Source organism: Xiphias gladius, chromosome 19 (assembly GCF_016859285.1).
Source record: "Xiphias gladius isolate SHS-SW01 ecotype Sanya breed wild chromosome 19, ASM1685928v1, whole genome shotgun sequence".
In the NCBI taxonomy this organism is placed as follows: Eukaryota; Metazoa; Chordata; class Actinopteri; order Istiophoriformes; family Xiphiidae; genus Xiphias; species Xiphias gladius.
The window spans coordinates 13,800,597-13,817,523 of record NC_053418.1 but is presented as its reverse complement, the minus strand read 5'-3'; the positions used below and the strand labels follow the sequence as shown (position 1 = coordinate 13,817,523).

General features: G+C 38.5%; 1 protein-coding gene across 1 annotated transcript; it reads right to left on the bottom strand.

Annotated features, from left to right (window-relative positions):
• Positions 1-3,262: 3,262 nt before the first annotated feature.
• On the bottom strand, positions 3,263-12,886 carry opn4xb (opsin 4xb). The gene is made up of 9 exons (XM_040155568.1): positions 12,720-12,886; positions 9,045-9,178; positions 7,928-8,131; positions 7,410-7,581; positions 6,639-6,800; positions 5,213-5,320; positions 4,849-5,020; positions 3,893-4,039; positions 3,263-3,670 (listed from the first exon to the last, which is right to left on the bottom strand). Exons 1-9 carry the CDS (start codon positions 12,884-12,886, stop codon positions 3,263-3,265), a joined length of 1,674 nt encoding a protein of 557 aa, XP_040011502.1.
• Positions 12,887-16,927: the final 4,041 nt, after the last annotated feature.

The following is a 16,927-nucleotide window of genomic DNA, read 5'->3' as shown; positions in this document are numbered from 1 at the left end:
GTTGCATGAAAAACATACGACACAATCAACCCACAATAAATTAAAGAAAAGTTATTGTGGGTAAATAAAAATCATAAGTGAGGGAAAGAAATGGACTGTGCTCTGTAGAGGATGTGGAGAGGATCCAGACGCAGTGAACAAAAGAGGACTGATCTCAACCTGCGCCGTCGTCTACCAGATGTAAGTGAAGTCAGCTGTGATTTTCACTACAGGTCTGCTGGCAGGGAGTTATCATACTTCTCAAATAAAATGGACCCTAGTGAGGCATTGATAATGTTGGCAATGTCAGTATGGAGAGAACTCTAAATTATTTATTTTAGCGTAATTCATTTATTACACATGAGAATTTGTTTCTCCAAATTAGGCTCTGTAGAACAGAAACTGATTTCATTTGTTCAACCCAAAGGCTCGGAGGTGTCAACTATCTGTTTTTGTTTTATATAATGAGTGCTGGAAGGTTATCCCTCCTTGGTGTTAGCTGTCAAACTAATGTGAAAGAAAGTGACAGATGAACATGTTGCCAAGACAAAGTTTTTTTTTTTCTTTTTTTTTGAGTAGTGAGACAGTGAGAAAGCTTTGGGAAGTCAGAGAACCTCAGTATCGTCAGCCTTAGTCTGTCCTGTTGCCATGATGTAATCTAAAAAAAGATATAGTCTGTTAATCTTATCTGTTTAAATGAAATAATTTTAATACATAATAATATAAACAAAAAATAACACATTGCACTTAATATGGCGTAATATAAAAATAAGTATCCAAGTGACCGCCAGTCGGCCGTGTCCTGTCTTCCATTCCATATGGCAGTTACAGCCCAAAATTAACTGCACCAACTGTGAAATACGCAAATATTGGACTTTATGGAGGTTAACAACAAAATAAAGATATAAAACAGAGATACATCAAAATCAAACATTCAGTTTCATCAGTATAAATCATCTTTTTCCTCTGATGACTCATGTGCTGCAGACCCAAAACTATAGCTATACAGTGAGTGCATTGTATGCATGAATCATTTACACAAATTTTCAAGTACCAAAACAAACTTTTAGTGATCAATTAGATATTCCAATATCTTCTTGTATACAAATGGTTATTGTCAATTGTTGAACACTGTTGCTGTCACTGTCACATTGTTTGATTAGGACTAGCCATACCTTAAAGCCACAGTTTATTTGCCATTGCCACAATCTTTCCCTTTAACTGTACGGTAGTTGCTATTCATGTGCGGTTATTTACAAAATAAAGACTTTAATAAATAAGTGCTAAAGAGTTGTCATTGAACGTAATCCAGGGTTTTGAAAAATCGTCCAATATTAGTGGTCATTCTGGTGATAGAGTTGAATTTACAAGCTCACAGTTTAGACAATAGGTTAAAGGTACACATCCCTGCTTTTGGATTAACAACATCAGGATGATCATGCTTGCTATTCTCACATTGAAAGAACTGTGCAAAAAGTTGGATTCAGAAATGTTTAATTAGAACATGAACTAAAATGAAAAAGTGCTACTCCAACATGTCCTCAACTTTTTTACTGCATAATGTTTATAGTTATAAAACCAACAGATGCACAAGTATCAAATGTTAAAACGCAGATGATACAGATATCACACCTGACTTGATTCACATGTTCACATTCAATTTTGTGAATCAAGTCTGGATGCCACATTGGTCCTTGTGCAAAAGAGCTACTTTTGTACTTGCAGTAATTGCTACTGCGTGCTGCAAATTAACCTTACTGGAAGATTTACAATAATCAGGACTTGGAATAATTAGCCAATCAGGAAAAGGAGCAACTGTCATTCATTGACTGGAGTGATTCTGTTTTCTATCTAAAAAGAAAGGGCTTTTTTTTTTTTAGAAAGTGCAATAACTTAACCATTCAAACAAACAAATAAACAAACAAACAAAATTAACAAAGTCTTCAGTGAACATCTTTGGTCATACATGTATGTAAATCTACTTTACTGGTGCTTCCTTCCTGTAATGGGACAACAAAAGCACACACTCACTCACGTCACTGGCAACAACACTGTAGCATTCACAAGCAACAAACATAGTACAATTATGGTTTTTATGAAAAGGAATATCTTAAGCGAGAAGTGAAGCATTTGTTACAAAGCACAGTGTCCACACAATTAGCTGACATATTAAAAGTCACCACAAAGAAAATGTAAAAAGTAAATTATTTTATGAGACACATTTGACCCCACTTCAGTTTACTGCCCAGTATCAACAGCCTCACTTTTTCGTTACACCACTGTCTCGCTGCCAAGGAAAAGTTGGAGAGGTCCACACTGCCTAAGGGAACTACTACCACAAGACAAGAATTGAACATACTGTTTATACGTTGTGTACTTTAAGTTAATGACTTTAAAGGCCCTTCTATGAGCGGGCATTGGACATCAGCAGTAGCTATAAAAGCTGGGATGCATTGCATTGGATAATTATTGTGCAGTTCTCTATGTATGCTGCATCTGTTCCTATCAAATAAAAATTAAATTAAATGAAACATCCTCACCACCCGAAGTTATTGTTTTGCTCTCCTTACTCAGAGGTGTTATTATCAATTTCTTTGTGATAATAATACTCAAAAAGAACAAAAATCTTGCTTCTTTCGGTCATTTCTGTTCCTTTTCCCAACGTTATCAGTGTTCTTGTTTTAAGGAAAAAGCAGAAGAGCTTTTTCCCCAACAAGACTGGTCTAATTTCAGACGCAAATGCCCTCTCTTCAGTTTCCAGCAGAGAACCAGTGATGGGGGCCTAAATAAACTAAAATATAAATATTTTAGCTCAAAACTTTATGTCCTAATTTCACCTTAGTTTTAACAGCTGAACTAAAAACCATTCTGTCAAGCTTTGGCCTCAAGCTCATGAAAATATGTTGTTACACTTGTCATTTTTGAGAGATCTAACAAAACTCTGCTGCAACCCATGCTGCCCCTCAGGGTTTCCCTGTCCATGCCAAGTCTGACAACCACTGCACACTATGTACCAGGAACCAGGTCATATTCCTTCATTTGCTATACCAACTTTTCTTCTGCACTCCAGTTATCTAAGAAACAGAGTGTTATAACATAATGAGTCGATCAGGACAGAAACAGATGGTAAAATATTAAATTCAGTGGATGAAAACTTTGTCCATAGCCATTACAAGTCTGGGCCTGCAGAGAGAAGTATGGTGTGACCTGTGGTCTGAAATTATAATAAATAATATAGCGTTAATGGAAAAGAGTACAGGGGTAAGTATTGAAGTCCAGATTGTCATGATAGTAGCTCCACTGCCTCAAAGACTTCTGATGAGAAGTTCAGACTAACAAAAACATTGTTCTCCATTGCCTCAATACTCTCCTCCAAGCACACGCTGTCATGGTTGATGAGACTGCTTTCAGAAGTGGGACTGATGACGATTATGCGTGGAACACCCTGTGGTGACCTGGAATCGGTAGATGGGATTTTTCTGAAATTGAGGGAATCAAAAGAGTCGCTCTTGTGGCTGTTCAGCCTATCGCTGATGCTGCGTTTCTCTTCCCCAGCATCTGAAATATTATTGGTCAGACTCTTGCTGCGCCTCCTGGTAAGAACTAGTAGGGGCAGAGTGGTGATGGTCAGAGAGCTGGAAACCAGTTCATGCTCACAAGTGCTTGATGATTCATTCATGGAAGATGGACGCTAGTAATTGTAAAAGAAACAAAACAAAACAAAACATTCAAACACCAATACACACACACAAAAAAAATCAAAACATCAATGCATGATGCATGAGTGCATGTAGAACATAAAATTAGCATGATCCAAATACCTCCAAGCACACATGGGGGAAAAAATCATAGCAGTTTCCTCAATAACCCAAGAAATATTTAAGCTGATTCCAACACTGTTGTGTTTTCTCACCTTCTCTGCAGCATGGGTCTTGGTGGTCTTCTGCTCCAATTGTTTCTTATAGGACCTCCCTTTGCAAGACTGTCTGTACAACGACATGCTTCTGAAGGAATCACCTGACCTCCTGCCCAAAGGCTCCATCTCTACATCCCTTAATACCTGCAGGAGAGAACAGAACTGATTAAGCTCAATTGAACCGAGTTAAATGGAAATAATTCAAGATTAACCTACCTCAGATCATCATGTAATCTAAGTTTCCAATGCCAGAACCCTCTGAGAGTAAGACTCTTGTGTCGGGAAACTAAAGCACTGGAGTGATGACCTTTACATTTTCACAGATGCATAAGAGGGTGTTAGTCAAGTTGGGGATGGTAATAATAATGACCTAATACATATCTATCTGTAATATCTTGAAAATTAGTAGATATTAATTGTGATTTTCTTAGCTTTAAGTAGTGGAAAACATGAATTATCTTCTGTCATCAGATTCAGTCACATAAATGAGCTGTCAGAAAACTGCCATTTATCCATTTCTTTGACCTCTACTGTGTTAATGCATTCACTCTTTGTATTATATTAAGCCAATCTCATGGACTTTGCTGGAGGAGCGCTGACTTGCACACATGGACTTTATAGCATCGTACAAATGATAACTCAATTGAATATGTTTTGTCATTTAACTTTCAATTTAACTCATTTACAGCAGATGTAAAATTTGAAAAAAATGAAAATGATTCTAATCAGCAATCAATTTGTTGAAAGAAATTACATTATTAGACATTTTTAATTCAAAGCAAAGTAGTTAATTGGTGGAGAAGATAGCAAGTTATGTATGTTTCTACACATTTGTACGTAAAAGCCACTAAAAAAGACTTAAGACAAGAAATTTCTCCTGTTTTTTTTTTTTTTTTTAAATAGGTGGTATGAAATACAAGACAGCTCAAAGAACTTATCTTATATACAATTACCATGTCTGTGGAGTTTGAGGAAGCCGTAATGAAGTGTTTCCTTGATGCTGTGGACTGTCTACTGATGATGGAGTCCCTGAAAGAGGACTCACTGATGGAGGAGGAGATGCATTCCTTCCGAGGGGTAGGAGACAGAAACCACAAGCAGGGGAACTTCTCTGCTAGAGTCATCCTAATGTGCGCAACAATAAAAAAACATTATTTTAAAAATTGTTTATATATGCAAATAACTGCAATTTGTCAATGCTGTTAACAATTTATCTGAATTATTTTTACTTTAAAAGTTGCACGTTTATGTAACTGCTGTATGTCATCCATATCAAGATGGACAAGATGAATACAATTACTCCGACTCATCCTTTACCTGTATTTGTTGTGTATAATAGCATAGATGAAAGGATTGTAGATTGTGGAGGCTTTTGCTATGATTGCAGGTACAGCCTTGGAATATGGTGACAAGATGTTGGCATGCCTGGATGAGACAGAAGTCAGAGATTAGCCAAACTGTGCCAGCTGCCACAGAGGGGTGGTTAAGTCCATTTGATTGTGCATGCTTTGTGTGTGTGTGTGTGTGTGTGTGTGTGTGTGTGTGTGTGTGTGTGTGTGTGTGTGTGTGTGTGTGTGTGTGTGTGTGTGTGTGTGTGTGTCTGTGTGTGTGTGCGCACGACTGCCTTTCCCCTGTGAATGAGCAGGGAAAAGATGTGATTTCAAAGTTACATAACTACCTCCCATCCTACTGTATGTCCCAGGAGAGATATGTTGTGATAGGTTGGATTAGCAACTTCACCGTCTGTTATATGTCACTCATCCAGGGATACTTGGCCTCTATCTGACACATTATACTGTATTCTACATTCAGTGCCATTTTGGGGAGATTTGTATCCCAACAGCCAGCACGCCATCCTTACACAACGTCAAAGTGTGTAGCATGGAAGTCACCTGGAAATCTAGTTTTACTGCCATGCTGCTGTATATCTGTTGAATGTGGGTTTTCCTCAGTGTTTCCTACATTGAGCCTGATTTTATTCTTGATACACAATTAATGATTTGACGCATGTAGATACATTTTTTGATAAGCAGCCAGATAGATACGATTAGATTTAGCCCTGCTGTAATGCAAGATGCAGTATAACTGAATACTATGTTACAGTCTAGTTTGTGACTGACTGCATGAAAAATATAATAGTGGAAAGATGGAAGAAAAAGATAGTGGTAATTTATTACACGTAACCCCTCAGCCTAATTTTGGGATGACTTGAGGGACTTTTCCTACAGAGATGGCACATCTCATTTGGTGGGACCACTGTCTGTGTGTTGTGTGTCTAAATAGTGTAACTGACATGTTTGTTGTGGGAATTGTAAATTGTTTATTTTGTCATCTTAATCAACTTCTCACTATGTGTCTTACAGTGTTCCCTGTACATATACTTAGTTAACATACCAGTTAAATATATTCTCTGAAGGCTCCAACCATTTACTTTTTAATACATAATAAGTATTTAAAAAAATACATATAATACATTACATATATATATTTAAAAAAGTAACAGGTTGGAATTTTCAGAGAACATTGATTAAAACATAGCAGGGATGCTATTATAGATATAACATTCTTAACATGAAGAAGATGAAGAAGCAATATTGCCTAAAATGTACAAGCATACTCCTAAAACCATCATAAATTATTATTCTCCTGGCTGCACACCAAATTTCGCCCTTGGGGACAATAAAAGGAGATTGATTGATTAAAGCACCAGCATAAAAATGTTCATATGTTAAATAAGTCTTACCCAGCCCAGGAAATCAATGTGACACAGGCATATGGTGACCAGGAAAGGACATAAACCACAATGACGACAAAGGCGATCTTCGCCAACTTCCATTCACTCCTAATGGACTTCTGCTGGATGAGGGTGGATTTCCTCACCTGAGTCCCCAGACGTTCTACTTCCCTGTAGGGGGAGCAGGACGTAGGGGGCAATTAAAGAGAAAAATAGACCCCACAAAAAAATTTAAAAATATTCATGTGATGCGAGTTTCAAGTTATTCATGTGATACGGGACATGAACTGTTCTGTATCACATGAATAACTTGAAACTTGCATCACATGGATATTTTATTATAAATATATATATATATATATATATATATATATATATATATATATATATATATATATATATATGGCAAAGAATATATAGGCATTGACTCTACTAGTCTCTGAACTCTACCGGAGGGATAAACACCCTTCATAAGATATTCCCTTATTTGGTGTTTTGATGATGGTGGTGGAGATATTTTCAAAATCTCCCATAGGTGTTCATTGGGATTGAGATCTGGTGACTGCGAAGGCCATAGCATATGATTCAGTGACCCCTCGTACCCTGTGTCGAGGCATCTGCATTTGCTAGGTTTCTCCACTCATTTATTCAGGTTGATCCTTTAATTTGTCACGCGTCTGTATATTAATTAAATGAATCAATCAATGCCCAAGGAAAAAAAAAGGAAATAGCTAATAGCAAATACTTTACACATCCACTCTTATATTAGAGTTACAGTACCTGCTAGTCTTCCTTATAGCCAGAAACATTAGGAGATAGCAGTAAAAGATGATTCCCAGTGGAATAAAGAAAACAAAACAACACAACATCATTGTGTAGCTCCTGTTGGCCAATGTGTATGTGACATAATCCCATGTACAAGACGTCATCAGGCCCTCAGGGATATAAGAGCCTAGAAAGGTAAAAGGACATCAAATATATATATTTAAGTTACAGGAAGTACTATATCAGGTAAAACATCAATGGTTCTACATGTTTTGCTGAGCCTTTGTTCTTGTTTTAATGCAATTTCTGAGGTGCAGTAGATGAAGATCACAGGTGAACTGTGTTACTGCAGGTGCATGAATAAATGAAGGTTAGTTACATTAATCCCGACATCAGTTTTTCTACAGTAGGGAACCAAGAACAGGTCATTTGCCAGTTTCTGTGAGACTCTCACGTGGCATGAACAGTATTAATTTGAGTTTTGTGGCTAGTGAAGTAGGATTACAAGAAAAGACTTTCAGGTAAAAACTCACTCCAGCCAACTAGAGGAGCCAGACTCCAAGCCAAAGAGTAAAGCCAGACCATGAGGATGGCCAGGGCCGTTCTTCGTTTGGAGCTCCAGTGTATTGCCTGCAGGGGCTTGGTGATAACCACGTAACGGTCGATAGAGATGGCCAGTAGGTTTATCATGGAGGCAATGCCAAACAGGGCGCCACAGAATGCATACATCTTACAGCCTGCAGGGAAGGAGCACATACAAACATATAAATGACTCAGCAGCAGAACACTATTTGGTCAAATGTGTTTTTTTCAAAAACTAGTGCAGTGCCTGCTCAAAACATGCTTGTTATGTCAATAATAGTTAAATATTTTATTCAATCATCATCATCTAATTTCCACGTCACTGCTATGTTATGGTGTCCTACTAATAAATGGAGAAATCTCTGTCTCGGTCTGTCTGTCTATCTGTCCTTCGATTTTCCCTACTACTGCTCATCCAAATGACTGCAATAAATCCTCATTTCATGAGAAGTATGATGTTTAGTTTTCACTTAATCTGTTTGAAAGAGGATGTTGATTTAGTTTAATGGTAATTTCAGGGGCTGTAATTTGTGGTGCTGTTGAACTGTACTGAGTTATACTGAGAGGTGTTCCTAATATTCTGTCAACCTTAATTAATTTGACTGGGTCTTTGTCTAATAGTCCCACACTTTAGATGATTCCGCAGGTTTTGTAGCTGAAGCTTGTTTTCCAGGAAATCCATGCTTTGACCGAGCGCAGCCATCTGTGCGAGGCACCGTTGTGTAATCGATGACGTTGGCTGCATGGACCGACTGCCGTTTAATGTTTCTCTTTTCTATGTTTCTCGACCGCACATCCAAAAACCTTCACAATTGACCCTGCACTTCCATGGGTCTTCAAAAATATACGCATGAAGTTTGAAGTCGATCGGATGAGCGGTTGACGAGAAAATTGAAGGATAGTCAGAAAGACAGATAAACAGACAGCGATTTAACCATTTATTAGTAGGAAGTATGATTAAAAAAATGTAGAGTCTGTCTTTGAGGCTTTAGAAAAGATCTACAAGAAACACTAACAGAGCAGAACTGGATAGAGTGTATTTTATTAGAAAACAAAAAAGAGAATTACCCATCTCTCCAAACACCCATTCTTTGTAGAGACAGTTGATGAAGAAAATGGGCGACTGTGTGAAGGCCATGAGGAAGTCACTGACCGCCAAGTTCATGATGAAGTAGTTAGGGAGGTTGCGAAGCTTCTTGTTACTACACACACACACACACACACACACACACACACACACACACACACAGGGAAAAGGAGGATTGATGATTAGTACGAACCATATACACATTTTTCCCTACTAATTCAAAATATATCAAACGTGATCATGAACTTGTTTAGACAGAAAGAAAAACTTGTCTCTATAGATTAATTGTATTTTATTTGAATGTATAACTCAATACACAGTGGGATGAAAATGTCAGGGCAACCCTGTTCAAAATTTCTGTTACTGTGAATAGTTAAAGGAGTAGAAGATGAACTGATTTCCAAATGTTAAAGATGAAATATTTCTTTAATATTTTAAGCAAGATTACTTTTTTAGTTTCATCTTTTACAATTTAAAAATAAGAAAAAGGAAAAGGGCCTGAAAACAAAAAGTTTGGGCAACCCTGCATGTCAGTACTTAGTAACAGCCACTATGGCAAGTATCACAGCTTGTAAATGCTTTTTGTATCAGCTAAGAGTTTTTCAGTTCTTGTTTAAGGGATTTTTGCCCATTCTTCCTTGCAAAAGGCTTCTAGTTCTGAGAGATTTTTGGGCCGTCTTGCATGCACTAGACTTTTGAGGTCTAGCCACAGATTTTCGATGATGTTTTGGTCGGGGGACTGTGAGGGTAATGGCAAAACCTTCAGCTTGTGGCTCTTGAAGTATTCCATTGTGGATTTTAAGGTGGATCATTATCCTGTTGTAAAAGCCATAATTTTTTCATCTTCAGCTTTTTTACAGACTGTCTGATGTTTGCTCCCAGAATTTGCTGGTATTTAATTGAATCCATTCTTCCCTCTACCAGTGAAATGTTCCCTACTGGTTGTAGCACAAGCCCAAAGCATGATTGATCGAACCCCATGCTTAACAGTTGGAGAGGTGCTCTTTTCATGAAATTCTGCACCATTTTTCTCCAAAAATACCTTTGCACATTGTGGCCAAAAAGTTCGATTTTAAATTGAGAAAGTCCACAGGACTTGCTTCCGAAATGCACCAGGCTTGCTTAAATGTTCCTTTGCAAACCCCTGACACAATCTTGTGGTGAGGATGAGGGAAAGGTTTTCTTCTCATGACTCTTCCATGAAGGTCATATTTGTGCAGGTGTCTCTGCACAGTGGAACAGTGCATCACCACTCCAGACTCTGCGAAATCTTCCTGAGGGCTTTTTGAAGTCAAACGGGGGTTTTGATCTGCCTTTCTGGCAATCCTACGAGCTGTTCTCTCGGAAAGTTTTCTTGGTCTTCCAGACTTCAACTTGACCTCCACCGTTCCTGTTAACGGCCATTTCTTAATTACGTTACAAACAGAGGAAATGGCTACCTGAAAACACTTTGCTATCTTTTTATAGTCTTCTCCTGCTTTGTGGGCATTATTTATTTTAATTTTTGGTGTGCTGGGCAGCTGCTTAGAAGAGCCCATGGCTGCTGATTGTTAGGATAAAGTTCGAGAGGTCAGAGTATTTTAATAAAGCTTTGAAATTTGCATCACTTGGCCTTTCGTAATGATGACTGTGAACAAGCACTAGCCCTGACAGGCTAATGACGGCTTGAGACCTTGGTAAAAGTTGAGAGGTCAAATCTCTTAGAGTGCTTTTGTAATATTGACCATGGGTGCCCAAACTTTTTCATGCCACTGTACACAGTACTGTGTCACTGTCAGAATTAATCAGATATAAGCCCGTTGTTGAACTGATCAACTCTGTGTGAACCTGCATTCATACCAATTTGATTAAGCAGCATATTGACCTGCCGTCTGCCTCTACAGCTCTTTATTGATTACACTCTTTTTCTGTGTTCTCCTGAATTAAAAGTGGCTGCTCCCCAAGCTCCCACCTGAAAACCAAACAATCTTATGCCTATGAATATTTGTGTGTTTCTTGTTATATCGCCGCTGGTGTATCTATGTGTTTGTGTCTGTGCATGTGTGTGCATATTACCACAGCATTTACTTTATTGCTAGAAAATCATCATATCGGGTGACATCTTGCTTGAAAGAAAATTGCCCCCACCACCTCTCTTGCTCTCAGTCTTGCTCTGTGTGTGTATGTGTGTGTGTGTGTGTGTGTGTGTGTGTGTGTGTGTGTGTGTGTGTGTGTGTGTGTGTGTGTGTGTGTGTGTGTGCGTGTATGTGTGAGTGTGTATGTGTGTGTTTGTGTGTGAATGAATTTTCTGGGAACCCATAACATCATGTGCACTTCTGATTCAGTACGCACAAATTATCAGCACAACCCAGTGGAGGACCCATCTAATCTATCTACAGTGATGGACAGATGGAATATAAAAGCTCCTGACAATCCCCAGAATAAACACGAGCGTGCAAGCACACACACACACTTTCTCTCTCTGACCCAGTTTCTGTGAAACAGTTAACGTCAGTGGCACAATAAGAGGTCAATAGATGTCCAAATTACACAACAAATAACATACATACTCCCTCCCTTGACTTATCAAAGAAAGTTGACATTTGAGAGTCACTCATCTTCCAGAATGACATACAATATTAAAAAAGATTGTCCTTTATTTTTAACATCTCTCATTGCATGTCACTCTAAATGGACTGTGTGACTTTCGCCAGTGCTTTGAACTGCATGGAACAGTTGATTTATAGTGAAATGCACAATACTTTTATGAAGTTATCAGTCTAAGTTACAGCTGTTTGTTTCCGTTGTTTATGCTTTTAGACATTTTTTTTAAACCACATATTATGTTGCTGTAATGGCTACTTCAGTGGCACTGACTCAAGTAAGTCTTACTATACCATTTGTCCCGAAGAGCCCAAACCACAGAGTACTAAAATGGTGAAGAAAAAAAAAATGTATACATAAAATTTAATTTGGGTAAAAACACAAACAGATGTTAGGGCCCCAGTTGTGATTTTATATCACTCAAGAACTAGCACCTGCTGTGCAGAAGCATATTTGCAGTATGAGATGCTGGGAAAGCTCATCCTTATTTAAAATGCAGCCAACATTTTTTCTATACAGTAATTCACACGATTTCTCAGGGATACAGGACAGATTTGTTCCTATGAACGCTAAGTTGCCATGCAACTAAGATGATCTTTTAGCTGGGACACTAAGATGCACAGATTATTTTACTGGTAATCGCCATCTTTTTGGAAACCCCTTTGATCCTCTGAGGAGTAAAAGATGTGACAAATAATGACCCCCACTCTGCAGTAAATTGAGGACTGCAAAAACCTTTCAATTCTAATTGCAATTTTCACTCCCAACTCCCACAGTCCTGCACATATAGTATTTTGGCACAGGTATTGTATTATTTGCCACATAAACACAACTCAGTCTTTCTGTCTGTCTCTGTCTCTAGCTCTCTCTGATATCATAACATCTCTGAATGATTATAACATCTCCTTAGGGATCTGATTTAAAAGGGAGACCTACACTAAAAATGGTAAGGGCTAATACAGTCAGATTAGGCTTGGCTTTTGAATGCTCAGAGTAAATCCACTGAAAAGAAAAAAAAAACACTTTAACTCAAAGTTAACTTCAGAAAATTCAAACCACTCACACAAACCCACCTATAGAAGGCGAACATAACCAGAGCATTGCCAGTAATGCCCAGTGTCCCGATGACAAAGACGAATACAGCGACAATGTAGTGAGCATGGTCGGGCACATCCACCTTGCTGAAGAAGCTGCGCTGGGTGTGTGCTTTCCCTGGCTCCATGGTCTCAGTGGACCACATGGTTCAAACACCTCATCAGGACTGCCAACCAGGATGCGATAGGTCTAACAGTTTGTAATCCACTTCATTTTGCTCGTGTCGGGCATCCATAGTTGTATCATTTGAACAAGAGATGCAATGGAGATGTACAGTATCTTCTTTAGATCAAGCTACATTAAGGTCTAGATTGATCAAATTTCACTTTACTGATTGTTTTCAAGATATGCAACCCTCGTCCTTCCCATCATAAATCATCCAACCAGTACTATGTACTGAATATGAAGGACCAGGTCATCTCCACTGCATAAAGGTGTGAAATGTCAAATCCAATCAAGTCCATATGTTTTCTTCTGGAGAAAAAGCTGGAAAAATGAAAAAGGTGATCTGTACAAAATGATATATTTTTTATAATGCCAAATATTATCAAGTTGTCAATATTACATTATTCAGAAAATATCTGTAATAAAATGAAGAACATGACGAAATAACTGTTCCTCTTTTACGTCGTTGTCCAGTAGTGTTAGATGCATGATGACGTCCACAGCCGTTCACAAATGAATTTTCTCCAGATGTACTTTAGAAGCAACATCGTCTCTGTTATTCCCCTCTGCTCTGCAGTTCCAAAACTTGTCTTCCACCTGCAGTGTCCAAATGTATCCTGTTTGATTCTCGGGTTATTGAGTTGATAATATTCTCCAGTACATTAAATCCCACACTCATTACACATTGTCACTGTCCATCTCCTCAGTGTTAGCCTGCAGCCTCTTCACCCGTCACACCAGCTGTGCACCAAGCTCTGAATCAGTGGCCTGTCTCTGATTATCTTGCCAACTAGCGACTTCTAACCTCTCATCTCTCTCGCCATGTGTCTCTCGCTCACTGTCCCATGTTGCTCTGTGTTGCTCTCTCAACCCCGCTCCCTTGTCATACTCTCCCTCACTCTCTCCCTCTCTCAAACTCACTGTCTACCTCGCCTCTCTCTCTCTCCCACCCCCAACCCACCCTTCATATAATATGGCCCAGCCCTGAGCTCTTACCCTTTAACTACCAGATTCTTACATAACAGACATGATGTTCACTAACACTACCAGTATTAAGAGCCATTTTAGCTCGGACGCGCATCAGACTTTGTGAATTACACATGCACACAATGATGCCTGTACATCATCTTTCATGTCTATCGATTCCTGCCAGTGTGCAGCGCATAACAGGAGTCATCTCTAAGATGACTGGTCTTTTCTATGAAAACTTTTTTGCATGCGTGCAAGAACCTGTGAATGCTGCACAGTGACGTGCATGTTCTCTTGCCCAAATGTTGCACGCTCTGCTGTGGCGTCACTGTGTCACTGACAAGCACGGACTCTTTAAGATCACTCATGGAGCCACTGGTGGAGCCAGTCCAACTAATTGGAATTCCCTCTCATAACTTATTCCCAATTCACCACAGCTCTGACTCACAAGGCACACATCATGATCCAAAACACACACACACACACACACACACACACACACACACACACACACACACACACACACACACGTCTCCAACCTTTAATGCCATCCCTTCAGCTGTAGATATAGGTTATTCATGTGCAGAAGGGACGGCTTTAAGAAAGTCTTAATTCCTTTTGAAAGAGAGCACTAAAAAAGTTAACCCAAAAGGCAAAATACTATAGTGCGGTTATTATAAATGAGTAGTCAGTGCATTCAAAGGCTTCATGGAAGTCTGTCAACAGGATAATAGTGTAATCTTGAAATAAATCAAGATAATCAGTTATATCTAAGAGTAGTTTGTTCATTCCATGTGTTGCATTGTTTTGCAGTAATTCTGTAATATCATGACAATGCAGTGTCCCAATTTAAAATATATGCATCGACAATTAAAAATAAGTTATCTGATATATTATTAGATATAATTTACACTGTAACAACTGAGATCTGTGAAATCATCATCCTATAGTAAATAAGGCAAATTTAGATTTCTTGGATAAAGGATGCATCAGGTGTATCTGAGAACGTGTGCACATTGTCTACAATAAGAAGACTTGTTATTACAAAATATTAATAGTGGTGTTAAATTAATCAGGATCAGTTTCAGGGGGCATACGGGGGCATGATAAAGCCCTGTTCTGGATGATATTATCACTGCCTGTAGGACATGGGTCGGAAGCATGCCACATCTACTGGTCATTGCTTTTTATGGTGCTGGACGTGTTGATAAAAGAAGATGAAGGGAAGAGAGGGAGCTGAAGAATGCAGAGCTTAGACAGAGATGCCAACTAAGCCCCCACAGCAAGGGATAGCCTTAATCTGTACACTGTGCACGCATGTGGATCACTGTTTGATCTGCTTGGAATAAGAACTTGTATGATACTCTACATGAATCCGTGTGTCATATGTATGTGTGTGTGTGTGTGTGTGTGTGTGTGTGTGTGTGTGTGTGTGTGTGTGTTTGTGTGTGTGTAAGTGTGTGTGCGTGTCTGGCCGTGTATGCATGTATGCGCACTTGTGCATATGTATTTGTGCACTATATCACAGAGATATCACACAGGATTACAGCTGTAGGCTTCGGCCGGCCTCGAAAACCTAATCACAGTTTAGTGTTTATGTTTACATGTCAGCACAGCAGGGAAATATACAGTAGGACATCTAATGCCACATGAAAAGCAAGATTTATTTTGTATATTAATATATTTCCCAATTTCTGACCCTAGAAATCTGCAAACAATTCCAATTAAAAAAAAGAGATAAAATATGTTGATTATGTAAACTACTAAACCTGAAGTATATATACTGTATACAGTGAACTGCCAAAAGTTTATAAACAGATACATTTAAGTTAAAACAAAACCCTATACATAACATACAAAAATGGAAAAGTACATTTCAACAAGAGAAGTAGGCTTTTTATTGCATAAATTGGGCCAAATTTTATGTTGATTTGATTGACATTGACTGTGACTATACGGCCACTTGTCATATTAATACAGTCTGTACAGCAAGCTTGAGTTAGAGAGGGATTAGACAAAGATGAGAGAGGAAAGTCATGCTCCTCTTCCAACTCTTCTGCACTGTACAAGATGACAGCTCTCTCAGATGTGAGCAGCCAGCGGTTAAAAAAAAAAACGCTTTGATTCTGGTATTGTAGCACACTATGCAATGAATCAAAAGCAGACGTATGCTACAGTACGTTGAATACGATGTCTTTGCCTTCCAGCACAAGTTACAAAGCATATTCGTACACACAAGAATTTGAGTTACTTTATATAAACTAATTAAAACATGCGACTGAGTACATACTGCATGTCAAAAAAATAATAAAAATAATAAAAAACATATTTAGAAAGAATGAATTCATAATGGAGAAATGTTATTAGGCCTTAATCTGAATTAATTTATATTTCAGGAGCATTTTAGGCTCTCTAGCAAACTATCTAAAGAAAAAAAAGACAAAGAGGTAAACGTAGCTTTGTTTTTTTTTTTTTTCCCCCTGTGGAGGCCTGTTCCAGAAGACCTAATAGACCCGATGGTTGACAACGCATAAGCAACACAGAAACATCTTCTATCAGCATCTAGCTATAGTTTCCCATGTGTTTCACTCCATGTGATCTGGATAAATGACCTTGTCTTGATGGAAAAACACGTCAGTGCTGTGGAATTCATAGAGCTTGACCTGGAGAATGGAGTTCAGTATTCCACATATCAATGAGTCAATTACTATTGAACCACTTGTTAGAGCTGGCGCTTAAGTCCTGGGCACAAATCCCCTGTTTAAAGATATAGCTGGCTTTTTGTTCCATCGTGGAAAGAGACTAATTATTATTGAGTGGTGCAAGCCAGTGTCCTCTGGCACATGAGTCAGTTGGAGATCAATGCATCACATCACAGTTACAGATACTGTGTAGAGCACCATCAGCGTCAAAAAATATGCCCCAAGAGGATGACTGTCAGGTGTCTATTGCCCTGAAGTGGCTTCTTTAGCTCTGGGGACTGGCTAACTTTTTAATCCTGATTAAATGGCCACTTAGAAAAACTTAATCATTTGACAGCTTTTGAAATTAA

Bases quoted from the DNA above. Each gene is read 5' to 3' on its own strand.
- opn4xb (XM_040155568.1), bottom strand. From the start codon at position 12,886: ATGTGGTCCACTGAGACCATGGAGCCAGGGAAAGCACACACCCAGCGC. The intron at 7,582-7,927 runs GTGAGTTTTTAC...TTACCTTTCTAG, and splicing joins GGCTCCTCTAGTTGGCTGGA to GCTCTTATATCCCTGAGGGC. The intron at 6,801-7,409 runs GTACTGTAACTC...CTCCCCCTACAG, and splicing joins GCTATAAGGAAGACTAGCAG to GGAAGTAGAACGTCTGGGGA.